This window comes from Marmota flaviventris, chromosome 2, assembly GCF_047511675.1.
Source record: "Marmota flaviventris isolate mMarFla1 chromosome 2, mMarFla1.hap1, whole genome shotgun sequence".
NCBI lineage: Eukaryota > Metazoa > Chordata > Mammalia > Rodentia > Sciuridae > Marmota > Marmota flaviventris.
The window spans coordinates 117,861,548-117,875,604 of NC_092499.1; the positions used below are offsets into that span (position 1 = coordinate 117,861,548).

Sequence of the window (14,057 nt, forward strand, 5' to 3'; positions counted from 1 at the left end):
AAGTATCTTTCATGTCTTTTCCTACATAAAAACTCTGTTTGTAGCCAGACATACTGATCCATCTTAAATTAATGGTTTTGAGGATGTAGCTCAATGGCTGAGTGACCTTGAGTTCATTCCCTGGCACACACAAAAATAATAATAATTTTGAGGTTTACATCTATGGTTGAGCTTTAATTTATGTGTATGATCCATTTCAAATTAATTTTTGTTAACATTGAGGTTTTATTTTGACATGAATATTCAATTTACTGTAACATTTGTTTTAAAAGATTTACATTACCCATTAGATCTACTTAGCACTTTGGTTGAAAATCAGTTGATTAGCTGGGCATAGTGGTGTACACCTATAATCTGAGCCACTTGGGAGGCTGAGGCAGGAGGTTCACAAGTTTGAGGCCAACTTCAACAACTTAGCAAGACCCTGTTTCAAAATAATAAATAAGTGAATAAATAAAAGGACTAGGAATGCAGCTCAGTGGTAAAGTGTCTGTAGGTTCAATCCCCAGTTTTAAAAAAAATGTATTGCTTTGGTTATTTTAGATTATTTGCATTATTTGCTTTGCTATATAAAATTTAGGATGAGTGTCTTATTTTTTAGAAAGGGCTGCTGGAATCTTGATAAGGTTTCATTGAATCTATAGGTCAACTTAAGAAGATTGAATATTTTGTTAGTATTAAGTCAGTTAAGCCATGAATATGGTGTGCATTGTCATTTATTAGATTTTCTTTAATATTTTTATAGCAATGTTTTGTAGCTTTCCTTATAGGACTTGCTCTCTTTCATTAGATTGTTTTTCCTCAGGTATTTGATTTTTTAAGTACTAATTTATATTTTTATTTATTTTTATTTTTTCTTTTTGGTACTGGGGATTCAACCCAGAGGTGCTTAATTACTGAGCTACATCCTCATCCCCCTACCTTTTTTTTTTTTTTTTAATATATATAGAAAGGATCTTACTAAGTTGCTGAGGCTGTCTTTGGACTTGAGATCCTCCTGCCTCAGGCTTCTGAGTTGATGGAATTACAGGAATGCGCCACCACACCTGGCTTAAGTACTAAGTTTTATATTCCAGGTTTTTATTTGTTGCTAGTATATCAAATTACAATTTTTTGTACATTTATCTCAAATTCTGCCACCTTGCTAAGATTATTTATTAGTTTTAGACATAATGTAGAATCCATACAGTATTATATATACACAAAAATATGATCTGTAAATCACATTTTTGTGCCTTTTGTTGTCTGCTCTTCTATTCTGGCTACAATATCTACTATAATGTTTAATACATGTGATAAAAACAGTTATCTTGCCAGATATGGTGTTGCACACCATAATCCACCCACTCAGGAAACTGAGGCAGGATGATAGCAAGTTTGAGACCCCCCTGGGCAAATTAGCAAGAACCTGTTTCAAAATTTTGAAAAGTGTGGGGATGTAGCTCAGTTGTAGAGGGCCCCTGGGTTCAATCCTGAGTACTGAAACCCAAAAACAAACAAACAAACCAAACAAAAAACATTCTTGCCTTGTTTGTTCTCAATAATAGGAGTAAAGGTATTGTTGTTTTACCAGTTAGTGTAATGGTAAGTGTAAGGTTTTGTTTTGTTTTTATGAATGTCCTTTACCAACCTAAGGAAATTTATTTCTTGGCTTAGTTCATATATATATATACTTTTAGTTGTAGATGGATACAATACCTTTATTTTATTTATTTATTTTTATGTGGTGCTAGGGATTGAACCCTGTGTCTCACATGTGCCAGACAAGTGCGCTACCACTGAGCCACAACCCCAGTCCCTTCTTGCCCTAGTTTGCTAGGAATTTTTATTAGTAAGATAAAATTTAGTTTGTTAAATTTCATCTAATTTTTTTCTGTTTCTATTAATTATCATAGGGTTTTTATTATGTTAAAATAGTATATTTCAAGGATTGACAAACTATGTCCCATAGGCCAAATCGATCCCATTGAGTGTTTTTGTACAAACCTGAAAGAATTTTTACTTTTATTTTTTTAAATTTTAATTCATTTTTTTTTTTTTTTGGTACTGGGGATTTATTTAATCCAGGGATTCTTTACCACTAAGCTACATCCCCAACCCTTTTTATTTTTTTAGACAGGATCTTGCTAAATTGCTTAGGGCCTAAGCTAAGGCTAACCTCAAACTTGCAATCTTCCTGCCTCAGCCTCCAGAGTTGCTAGGATCACAGATGTGTGCCACCATGCCCTGTTTGATTTACATTATTTGAAGTTTATAAATAGAAGAAAGAAGAAGTGGAGACTATGTGATCTACAAACATTTTCATTCTCTTTGTTGCTCTAGAATAGCACTGTCCAATAGAACTTCCTATGATGACAGGAATATTCTCTGTCTGAATTGGTCAATATGGTAGGTACTTAGTGGTTATGTGGCTAGTGTAAATAGACTTTTAATTTTGTTTAATGAATTTAAATAGACAGTTATTACCAGTGGCTACTTTATTGGAAAGTGCAACACTAAATAATATGTACTCTTAGAATACTCTTTTTATTTTATATCTTACTTATATATACTATAAACCCCACAATACTTTTAGCATTCTTTTATTGCAGTTTTCTAGAGGTGAATTCTCTCACTTTTTAATCTGTCAGAAAATGTCTTTAATTTTATTTTTGAGGGCTATTGTAGTTGATATGGTATTCTAATTCTATGTAAGCTTTTATTCTTCTTTCAGTACTTTAAGGAAGTTATACTCAGGTCTCGCTTGTTTCTGGTGAGAGTCATCATTTTAATTTTTGTTTCACTGTCCACAATGCGTGCCCTCACAATGGTCGCATCTGTTCTTTGTCTTTAGTGTATAACAGGTTTACTATGATATGTCTACATGTTTTCCTTTGTATGGAGATTACTGTACCTTTCAAACCTTTGTTGATGTTTTTTTATTAATATTGGCTAATTCTTGATGATTAGCTCTTTAAATATTTCTTGTTCCATACTGCTGCTTTTCTCTGAGATTCCAATCTCATTGACTTAATATTATCCTACAGATCTCAGATGATTTTCCCCCACTCTTTTTTTGTTTGTTTGTTTGGTTTTCAGATTGGATGCTTTCTGATGATAACCTCTTAAAATCATCTGAGATCTTTTTTAAAAAATGACTTTTTAAAATTGGTTCTTTTTATAGTTATAATGCCTTTAAAAAATTTTTTTTTCAGTACTGGAATTGAACTCTCAGTGATATTCTATCATTGAGCCACATCCCCACCCCCTTTTTATCTTTTATTTTGAGATAAGTCGAGGCTGGTTTGGAACTTGTGATCTTCCTGCCTCAGCCTCCTGAGTAGCCAGGATTACAGGTGTGCACTACTACACCTGGCTTCATGTAATTAATTCATTTCTGGTATTGTATTTTTTATTTCTAGCATTTCATTATGTTTGTATAATTACCATTTTCTGCCAGAGTCTCCCATTTCTTCAAGCATGTTTTCCACTGGATTTTTTAAAAATAATTTTTTTGAGTTGTAGGTGAACACAATACCTTTATTTTATTTTATGTGGTGCTGAGGATTGAACCCAGTGCCTCACACATGCAAGGCAAGCACTCTTACCACTGAGCCAGAATCCCAGCCCTTCCACTTGATTTTTTAGTATTATCATTTTATTTCAAAAACCTTATCAGTAGAATAAGAACCATCAACAACAGTCAATGACCAGGGCTGGGGATATCATTCAGTTGGTAGAGTGCCTGCCTCGCATGCACAAGGCCCTGGGTTCAAGCCCCAGCACCACACAAAAAAACAAACAAAAAAAACCACCTATTGATTCTAGTTATTTTGACTTTTTTACACTAGAGTTTTTAGCATTTTAACCAGAGTTGTTATTTATTTACTTGTTTGTTTTATTTTTGGGTACTGATAATCTCAGGGGTGCTTTACCACTGAGGTATATCCCCAGACCTTTATTATTATTATTATTATTATTATTAGATAGGGTCTCAGTAAATTGCTTAGGGCCTCCAGCTTGTGATCTTCCTGCCTCAACCTCCTGAGTCTCTGGGATTACAGTTGTGCACCACCATGCCTGGTCAGAGTTAATTTAAAGATCCCAACTGGTAATTCACCATCTAGGTCTTCTCTAGTTCTGCTTGTGTCTTCTCTCTTATCATTGGTCTCATTTTCTTGTTTTTGCACATGTCTTGTATACAGTCATATGTTTCATTATACAATGATCATCAACAGACGACACATACAATGGTAGTTCCATAAAATGAAAATTAAACTAAAAAATACTTATTACCTAGTATTATTACTTCAACTTTTCTGTTTAAATATGCTTAGATACACAAATATTATTTGTTACAACCACCTTCAGTATTTAGTATAGTAACATGCGTTATAGATTTATGGCATAGGAGCAATACACTATACCATGTAGCCTAGGTGTGTTGGAGGCTATTCCATCTAGGTTTGTGTATCATTCTTGTGCAATGATGAAATTGCCTAACAAAATATCCTGTTGTTAAGAAACACATGATTATTTCTGATTGTATGATGGATAATTTAAGAAAACCCAAGAGAAGTCGGGTGCGATGGCACACGCCTGTAATCCCAGTGGCTCAAGAGGCTGAGGCAGGAGGATTGTGAATTCAAAGCCAGCCTCAGTAACAGCAAAGCGCTAAGCAACTCTGTGAGACCTTGTCTCTAAATAAAATACAAAATAGGGCTGGGGCTGTGGCTTAGTGGTCAAGTTCCCCTGAGTTCAATCCCCAGTACCAAAATAAATAAATAAATAAACAAGGGAGACTGAAGTAAGCATTATTTATTATCTACTTCCAAAATGGGGTGTGGCCATTTCTGTTTTAGGCTAATCTGATGTATATTTGACCTAGAACTGGACCTTATTGTAGCTTTAGTTTGATTTGGTTCACCACTAGTTACAAATATTTTGAAGGTGAGAATTTTACTTCAGCAGGACCTGGATTTGGGATGCTGGCAAGATTCCAGAGATCCAACTGCTTAACAGTCTAACCATCAGCTTTTGGAAACAGTCTCTCTCTGCTTCATAGCTTTGACTCCAGGCTTGTTTTCTCCCTTCCTCCCTTCCTCCCTCCCTTCCTTCCTTCCTTTTTATCATCTGGATGGGGGGTATTTTTCTCAGCAGTCACTTGTGTAGGTTCTTACTCTTTTTTAAAGGAATGACCCCAATGCCTGAGGGATGAGACTTTCCACTCTCCTGCCCCTCCTAAAAGTCTTCAAGAGTGCCTCTGATGGATTTCTCAGCTCTTCTACCTTGCCCCCTCATTTTAAAAGGCATTTTGCACCTGGAAAAGGCTCCTTAACATGGTAGATTTCTCTTCGCTCTCCTAATATTCATTTACTTCCAAATTTGGTATACTACATCCCTGTATTTGTTTAATATCTATGAAGTACGATTGGTGGGTGGGTGTGGGCTTCCTCTGGATTTGGGTCCTCCCAGATATTAAAGTCATGCCAGCCTCTATGGGGCCATTAAAATTTTGTTAACTTTCAGCAAGTTTCTCTTTACTCCCCCTATGGTGGATGATTCTTCCTAGCATAGTTCAATTAGAAATATGAGCAGCAATGAGTCTTTTCTCTCTTATGAAGAACTTGGTTGACATTTTCTCAAATTTGGTTTATGTAGGCTTGTGTCCTCTTCTTCCTGATGAATTTAAGATTTTTTAAAAATTTTCAAGCTAAAATCACTTCTTTTGTTATTTGATAGAGTGGGAGCAATATTCTCTTGTGACTTTCTGCATACAAAGCAGTTGTGAATTCCAGGAATTAGAGTTTTAAAATGGTTTTATTTACATATTTTGTTAACTTATTTTAAATTAAAAATACATGGATGATAGCAAGTTAAATTTTATAGAATTGTAAATAATGAAAAGCAGTATCTTTCCATCCTAGGTCCCTTAGTTCCTTTACTCCCTCCACAAAGACAGATGTCTTACAGTTTCCTATTATTTCTTCTCAGAATTGTATTTGTAAAATGTGTAAATATCTCTCCCCTTTATTTCCTTTAACCAAAATGGAAGCATATTTTCTTCACCTTCTCTATATAACTATTTTGCCATCTTAAGGACTTTTACAAGCTGCGTAATATGTCTTAGTATGGATGTACCTTGTTTTATTTAAACAATTATTGGTAGTGGATATTTGGATGTTTCTAGTATTTCTTTTCTCACAAACAAAATGGTAAATATGCCTTTGCTCATATTCACCATTGACGATTGTTGAGTATATCATTAGGAACGACATATTTAAAATACTTTGTGAAGGCATACAAATAATATGAATATTTTGTTTTATTTCAAAGTGTTTTTTTCCCAAAGTGATGGCTGGGGTCTCAGAAGTTTGTGGTATGAGTTTTGGGAACACTAAACGCTTCAAATGAGGCGTGAGGTGCTAGATACTACCCAGCAGGTTGCATGGAAAAAAAAAGCTGGCTGTGGACTCTGAGAAAAGTAAAAATGACATTTAAATATTAAAAATGGAGAAACTCAGCTGCAGCTCCTTCTTTAACCTTAAATTGCACCTGGGCACCTGTAATTCCAGTGATTTGGGAGGATTCCAAGTTCAAGGCCAGCCTCAGCATCTTAGCAAGACCCTGTCTCAAAAAAAATAAATAAATAAAAAATAAAAAGAAATGGAGATGTAGCTCAGTTTTATAGCACCCCTGGGTTCAATCTCCAATACCAAAAGTAAATAAAAGATAATCATATTGGAGGTACTATAAATTACTTATGCCTGATTCTTCTGCCTCCTCATTTCCCACTAAAAATTAGATTAATGTCTTGTTTGGAATGCTTTGCACAGCTATATGATTAGAATGATTTTAATAAATAGGGTCACATTTAAGGAGGTTTTCTAAGGGAAATGAAGACTCGTGTGATACACAAACATGCTTTATGTGATATTTAGGATTTTCCTGTAAAGATATTGTGTTTTTTTGTTTGTTTGTTTTTTTAAAGAGAGAGAGATGGAGAGAGAGAGTTTTTTAATATTTAGTTTTTAGTTTTCGGCGGACACAACATCTTTGTTTGTGGTGCTGAGGATCGAACCTGGGCCGCACGCATACCAGGTGAGCGCGCTACCGCTTGAGTCACATCCCCCGCCCCAAGATACTGTTTTTTGAGAAGAGTTTTTAAGTTATATAATTGAAGCACATTAAGTTTGGTGATGCAATTTGAGAAATTAATGTACTTTCTTATGAAAAGGAACCTACCTAGAAAGTACTCTATTTCTCCTAAGATCTGGGGTCAAAGGAGAGATTTTGAAACATAACAACAATGGCTTCTATTTATTGAAAGGAATTCTTTTATTTCTTACAGGACCCCTTCCAGGGAGATTTTATATTTTGAGATACAGGCTTTTGACTTTTCTACAAATGTTTTCTCTAAGGCTCCCCTGCTAGTTTTTAGCTGTAGCATTCTTCTAGTAGTACAGTTGTTTTATGAGTTAGAAACCTGGCAGTATTCCTTTAACATTATCTCCTTGTTGTGCATCCTCCCACATCCCATTCTGTATCTCAGGAGGTTTGTACCATCCTCTAAGTTTCTTAAGAATTCATTATTTTTCCCCCCATTTCTTTTACCCTCTTTCTGGTTCAGGTGAACTGGTTTCATCTCATTTGCACTCTTTTATCTCCCCTGGATTCTCCCAATTCATTCTCTGCTCATTAGCTAACATGAATTATTTAAATGTCCATTCTGATCATGCTGTTCTTTGCTCAAAACTCTCTAGTGCCTTCCCAATGTCCTTACAATAAAATCCCTCATATGGCCTTTGTGGATCTACACCACTAGACTCCAACTTTTTCACCTATTGAAACAAACCCTTTCCTCCTTTTCTTTTTCCAGTCACACTTCTATTTCTGTGCTACAAACTGGCCAAGCTTCTTCCATCCTCAGGGCCTTTGCACAAATTCTTCCTTTGCCTTAGAAATCTTCCCTAACCTGCACATCCCTTTTCCAAGCTAATGCCTTATCCTTTAGGTCTCATTTAAAATATCCAGGGAAAATTTCCCTATTCAAACAAGTTAGAGACTGGTCCCCTGTTATTTACTCTTATTTGCTATTTTGTTTCTTTTTCTTAGTATTTACTACAATCCTAATGGTACAGTTGTGTTTCTTTTTTATTTTTTTCTATTATTGGCATAGGTAATACATACATATAAAATGAAATTCAAATTGTACAAAAGGTAGAGTGAAAATTCTCCTGTTCCCTGTACCTTTGGTGCCCAGTTCTCCTCCCTAAAAGTAACATTTAGTATTTTGACTCTCCTTCCAGAAATATTTTCCAAGTATACAAGCAATTATGTACATAATATTTCTTTTTTTAAAAAATTACAGATAGTATATGCATTTTTCTGCACTTTGTCTTTGTTAATTATGTATCCTGGCAATTCTTCTATATCAATATGTAAATAGTTGCCTCTTTATTTTTCATGTGCCATATAGTATGGAATTATAATTTATTTAACTTCTATTGTTGGACATTTAGGTTGCTTTCAAGCTTTGGTTTATTGTAAACAATGCTGCATCATATACCTTTGTATGTAATTTCCCTCATCTATACCTATAGAATAAATTCCTATAATTGAAATAATTGAGTTTAAGGTTATGTGCATTTTTAATTTTGGTTATTGTCAAACTGCTCTAAATGGAAGTTTTACCAATTCACATTCTTGCTAGTGGATGAAGAATGCACGTTTCCTCATATCTATGTCAGTGAAAATTTTTGTTCTCTGCCAATGTAAAAGATGAAAAGTATCACTTGGAAATATTTATTTGCATGTGTTTTCTTCCTTGCAAAGTCTTTTTTCACATGTTTAAGAGTCATTTGTATTTACTTGGCGAAATGTTTCTTCATAAATTTTGCTTACTTATTGTCTGACTCGCTACACCCTGAAGGTCGGTCCGGGTGCAGAGATCCTGTATCTTGTTTATTCTAGTTCCAGGAACTAGAATGAGGCTGTAATAAATGACTGGCTCAGGTCATGCAGTAGTTATTTTTGCCTACAAAGCCCACCCGTTTCCTCAGATGACACAAGTATTTAATTCACTCAGGTGAGTAAGGTAAAACACCTGAAGTACGCTGGGATGTTAGGACCGTGGACAAAATCAACGAAATGTTTATCTACAGTCGCAGCCGCTATTTACTTTCATGCAGCAGTGCAGGCTCATTGTTGGCTCTTTATCCCGAAGCTAGATTTCTTGTGAAATCTCCTGATTTTAAAGTATTTCCAAATCAAAACAAGACAGCCTCAAATGCAGCCCACCAACAGCGGATTTGCAAACAACCGTAAACAAAAGTGGGAGGTTGATGAGCCGAGTACTTCAGGAAGACTACGAAAGCCAAGAAATGGGCAGTTTTGTTTGGAAAGCAAAAAAGCAATTCTCTGCCTGAGATTTTCAACCAAGACTCCTTCCTGGAAGCAGGATCGAATTAAAGACAGATTGGAGCCAGAGCAAGCCGGAAAACAATGCTACCACATCGGAGTGTGCTGTCCAGCTAGAACGATAGCAGCGTGCAGCCTCTACACAGCGATCGAGGTCTCCCACCCACTCCTTTAGAGCCACGGGGTCTGAAGTGCCAACACCAACACTCCCCTCCGACCCGGAAGTCCCTGGGCTCGGAGCCTCACCTTTCCAGCGGGCAATCTACTTCCTTTTCGGCTAAGGCTTCCCGCCCTTCCCAGTTCTTCGACTTCCGTTTGCCTGGTCGTCTGGGAAACGGCTGACTTCCGGCAGCGCAGCAGTGGGCGGAGCCAAGATGGCTGAGGAGACGCTTGAGTCGGTGAGCGCTGAGATTCTTTTTAGTGTCCCAGTAGCGGGGCAGGGCAGCACCCGGCGGTCCCCGAGGCAGGCTGGTGGACTGTCTCTGACAGGCGCAGCCACTCCTGGGAGAGGCGGAGCCGAGTCCCGAGCGGCGGAACGACAAGTGCGGCCTCGGTTCACCCCTGGAGATGGTTGCCTAGGGCAAGTCTGAGTCCTTTTGTGGCCCAGACTCTGTAGTAGTACTGGTCTTTCTTGGGGTCCGCTGGATAGAAAAGAGATTTTCACCGGAAACGGCTCTGTTCTTAGTCCCCTTTTTCTTTCTCTTGACGGTATGGAAAGACATTATTACCACTTGCGTAAAGACAGTTTGTGTTAATCCTGTGAATTAGGAATATATTGAGATACAGCCTGAAAAGCTTTCACGCCACTGCCTTTTGTTAGTGAAGCAGGACCATGTTTTCTCTGTTGTGATTAAGTTTTGGAAAGTACTGTTTGGTAATTCAGCTGGTCTGAATGAAGCATCAACTCCACAGAACTGTTAGATGTAAGATTAGTCCAAATGAAATCAGGATGACCCAGTGGTAGTTATTTAAAAATCTTTAATTGACACATAACTGTACATATTATGGGTTGCAGTGTGATAATTCACTACATGTATACAATGTATAAGGACCAAATCAGGATAATTAGCATTTTCTTAAGTATTTATCATTTCTTGTCATTGAGAACCTTCGAACTCTTTTAGTTTTGTTTTGTTTTTCCTGTTTTTTGGTACTGGGGTTTGAACTCAGGAGCACTTTGAAAGGTGAAGGTTGGAGATTAAAATGCACACACAGAGATAGCAGTGACAAAGATGAAGCACTTTACTGCAAGCAGGTGTTAGCTTATATAGAAAGTGAGAGTCAGTTATCTTAAACCAGGAAGCTCCCAGGGCCAATCATAGTAAAGGTCAGGTCATCACCTTAGGTGCAGCCTGTCCGCCCTGCATAAGATTTATGCGGGCATGAACTGTCCATGAGTAGGGAAGACGGGAGGGCCAATTAGAAGATTTTCAAAACAACTTGCCTGTGGCCATATTGCATTAGGGGCTTCTTATCTGAAAGGCCCGGGGAGTTCTAGCAGCCCACTGCAATTTGCCCACTGCCATGTTTGAAAGGCCCGGGGAGTTCTCAGGGAGACTCCCAACACACTTAATCAGTGAGCCACAATCTGAGACCTTTTTATTTGTTTTTTAAATTTTGAGATAGGATCTCGCTAAATTGCTGAGGCTGGCTTTGAACTTGTGATCCTCCTGCTGCAGCCTCCCGAATCAGTGGGGATTACAGTCGTGTGCCACCATGCCTAGTTTCTTCTAGTGCTTTATAAAATACATAATAAATAGTTGTGAACTATAGTGACCCTACTTTGCTGTAGAACATTAGAACTTATCTCTGGTTTGATACCTCTTATCCAGCCTCCTTTTAATCCCCCTCTTCCCTACTCTTTCCTAACCTCTAGAGATCACTGTTCTATTCTTTACTTCCAATAAATCAATTGTTTTTAGCATACACTTATTTTTTTTAAAGAATTAACCTTTTTTTTTTTTTAATGTGGTGCTGAGGCTCAAGCCCTGTTCCTTCTCATTCTAGGCAAGCATTCTACCACTGAGCTACAACTCCAGCCCTACTGTCCACTTATGAGCAAGAACACAAGTTGTCTTTCTGTGCCCGCCTTATTTCATTCAGTGTAATGTCCTCCAGTTCCAGTTGTGTTGCTGCAAATGGCAGGATTTTATTCTTTTTATAACTGAATTATTTTACACTGTGTATATGTACCACATTTTCTTTATCCATCTGTTGTTTATTCGTTGTTGGACATCTCCTTTGATTCTGTGTCTTGGTAGCATGGATAGTGCTGCAATAAACATGGGAACAGAAGCATGTCTTTAATATTTCATATATTCCTTTTGGTGTATACCCAGTAATTTGATAGCTAGATCATATTTTATTTCTGTTTTTAGTTTTTTGATAGTAGTTGTAAGGTTAGGCACCAGTAGCCAAAAGGAGGCAGATTAAAAGCTGCTGAGCAAGGCTGATTGAGATTCCCTCCCAGGCGAGACCCTCCAGTCAAACAGAGCATGTCTGGGGAAGTCGCACCCAGGCTTGGATTGGAATTTTATTTGGCTTAGGGCAGGAAGGGAGGTTTGGGGCAGGAAGGGAGGTTTTAGGGTCCCTTGTCCTTCTAGGGTTGGTTGGGAGATCTTGCTGAGATCCCTGTCCTTCCAGGATTAGTCAGGAGACCCTGCTGATTGACAGGTGATTATTACTGTCTGTCCGTGCCTGATTGGTTGTTTTTTTGGTTCTTCGTTCCCTTAGTCACCTCAAACCAACCTAATAGTAGTAGTGAATCATATGTGCATAATTGGGTCTAATTTCTCTAAAGTTCCAAATGTGAAACTTTATCTACCTTGCTTTAGTATTAAATTTCTGTTGCTTGTTCTGTACTATATTAGAATGATTTTAGTTTTTCAGAATTTATTGTCTTTTGAAAAACATCCTGGGAAGCATAGTTGCTTTGGTTGATTATTTTACAACATAATTTTGTCTTAATAAGCAAGGCCATATTATCTGCTCAATGGACTTTTGTTTGTGTTCTATTCTCCTTTCATTTGTAGAGTAATCACATTATTTTAGTCTAAAACTGAGTATAAAGAAAACCCAAAGCAAAGATATTTTGTTAAATTAAGAATTAAAAAACTAAAATAACATGATTAATGTTACTAGACTTTTAAGATATTGGAAATTTTAAATACCTACTTTGCCTACATATCTTTTTTTTAATAGTTTTATATATATATATATATTTTTGTTGTTGTTGTTGTTTGTTTGTTTGTTTTTTTATGTGATGCTGAGGATCGAACCCAGGGCCTCGCACATGCTAGGTGAGCGCTTTAACTGAGCCACAATCCCAGCCCCCTACATAATCTTAAGATATATAAAGGGTGACATGCTGTAATACTCTTTATCCTCTAGTGCTTGTTGTCATATAGATAGGTATTTGTGGGACAGAATATGAATTTGATGTCTGTGATAGCAGAATTGTTCTGCATATTTGAATCTCAAATAGTATTTTAAAGAGGATGACTTTTTTTTAAATGACTTTAGCACTTCAGCTTGAAGCAAACTATTTTGTTGTTGTTGAGTTTATTGCTGGTAGTGTTATATTTATAGTAATTTCATTTTCTCAAGTTTCTGCTGCATGGAAATTTTAATTTTTGTCCTTTTTGGAAGTGAACTTGCCTCTCCTAATAAAATGAAGAGGATTCAACAATCCCACTCCTGAATCTGTGTCCCATAGAAATAAAAGTAAAGCATAAGCACATAGTACATGGATATCTGTTGCGGCACTGTTTCTAATGGAAAGAAGCTGGGTAGTGGCACCATTTTTTTCCATGATAAATTATTTTGCCTCTTCTGAAATTTATAAAAGAACTGGGGACTGATATTTATAGATAAATATGTGAAAAGGAGGATTTTTTTTCCTTTTTTTCTTTGTGATACTAAGGATGGAACGCAGGACCTTGCATATGCTAGGCAAGTGCTCTACTACTGAACTATATCCCTAGCCTTTTTTATTTTATTTTGAGAAAAGGTCTCACTAAATTGCCCAGACTGCCCTTCAACTTCTAATCCTCTTGCCTCAGCATCCTGAGTAGCTGGGATTATAGGGGTACACCACTGTGCCCAGCTTAATTTTTTTTTTAAAGCAACAAGCAGATAGCTCTGGTTTCCATGATTTATACTTATAAAATTTTTATAATACCCTAATTCTATTGTTTTTATATTTTATTTTTTGCAATGCTGGGGCTGGAACCCAGAGAGAGAGAGAGAGAGAGAGAATTTTTTTTTAATATTTATTTTTTTTTAGTTATCGACGGACACAACATCTTTGTATGTGGTGCTGAGGATCGAACCCGGGCTGCACGCATGCCAGGCTTGAGCCACATCCCCAGCCCCCAGTAGGGTGTCTTCTGATTCAATTGTTTGATGTTATCTCTTTGATATAACATCAGGTCCCACATGTTGAAAGCTCAGCCTTCAAGACTGATCTTGCCTTTCATATACCAGTAGTGAGGCCCAGGTGGTTTGACCTGTGCTTTTGATTGGCTAGCTATAAATTGGAAACTCCCTCAATGGGATTGATTAGTTTGCTCTAGTGGCTCACAGAACTCAGGAAAACACTTGCTTACATTTATTGGTTTATTAAAAAGAATATTACAAAAGATACAGATGATGAGATG

The 14,057-nt window shown here is 36.9% G+C and overlaps 1 protein-coding gene across 3 annotated transcripts in view; it reads left to right on the forward strand.

The window, feature by feature from the left end:
• Positions 1-9,759: 9,759 nt before the first annotated feature.
• Bbs4 (Bardet-Biedl syndrome 4) overlaps positions 9,760-14,057 on the forward strand; it is a 65,503-nt gene continuing 61,205 nt past the window's right edge. For 2 of the 3 annotated variants that reach the window (XM_027926129.2, XM_027926130.2), the window contains exon 1: positions 9,760-9,797. In XM_027926129.2, the coding sequence (XP_027781930.1) occupies positions 9,774-9,797 (24 nt within the window). In that variant the 5' untranslated portion in view covers positions 9,760-9,773. The remainder of the gene's footprint in view (positions 9,798-14,057) is intronic. The other variant, XM_027926131.2, reaches the window with a different exon arrangement.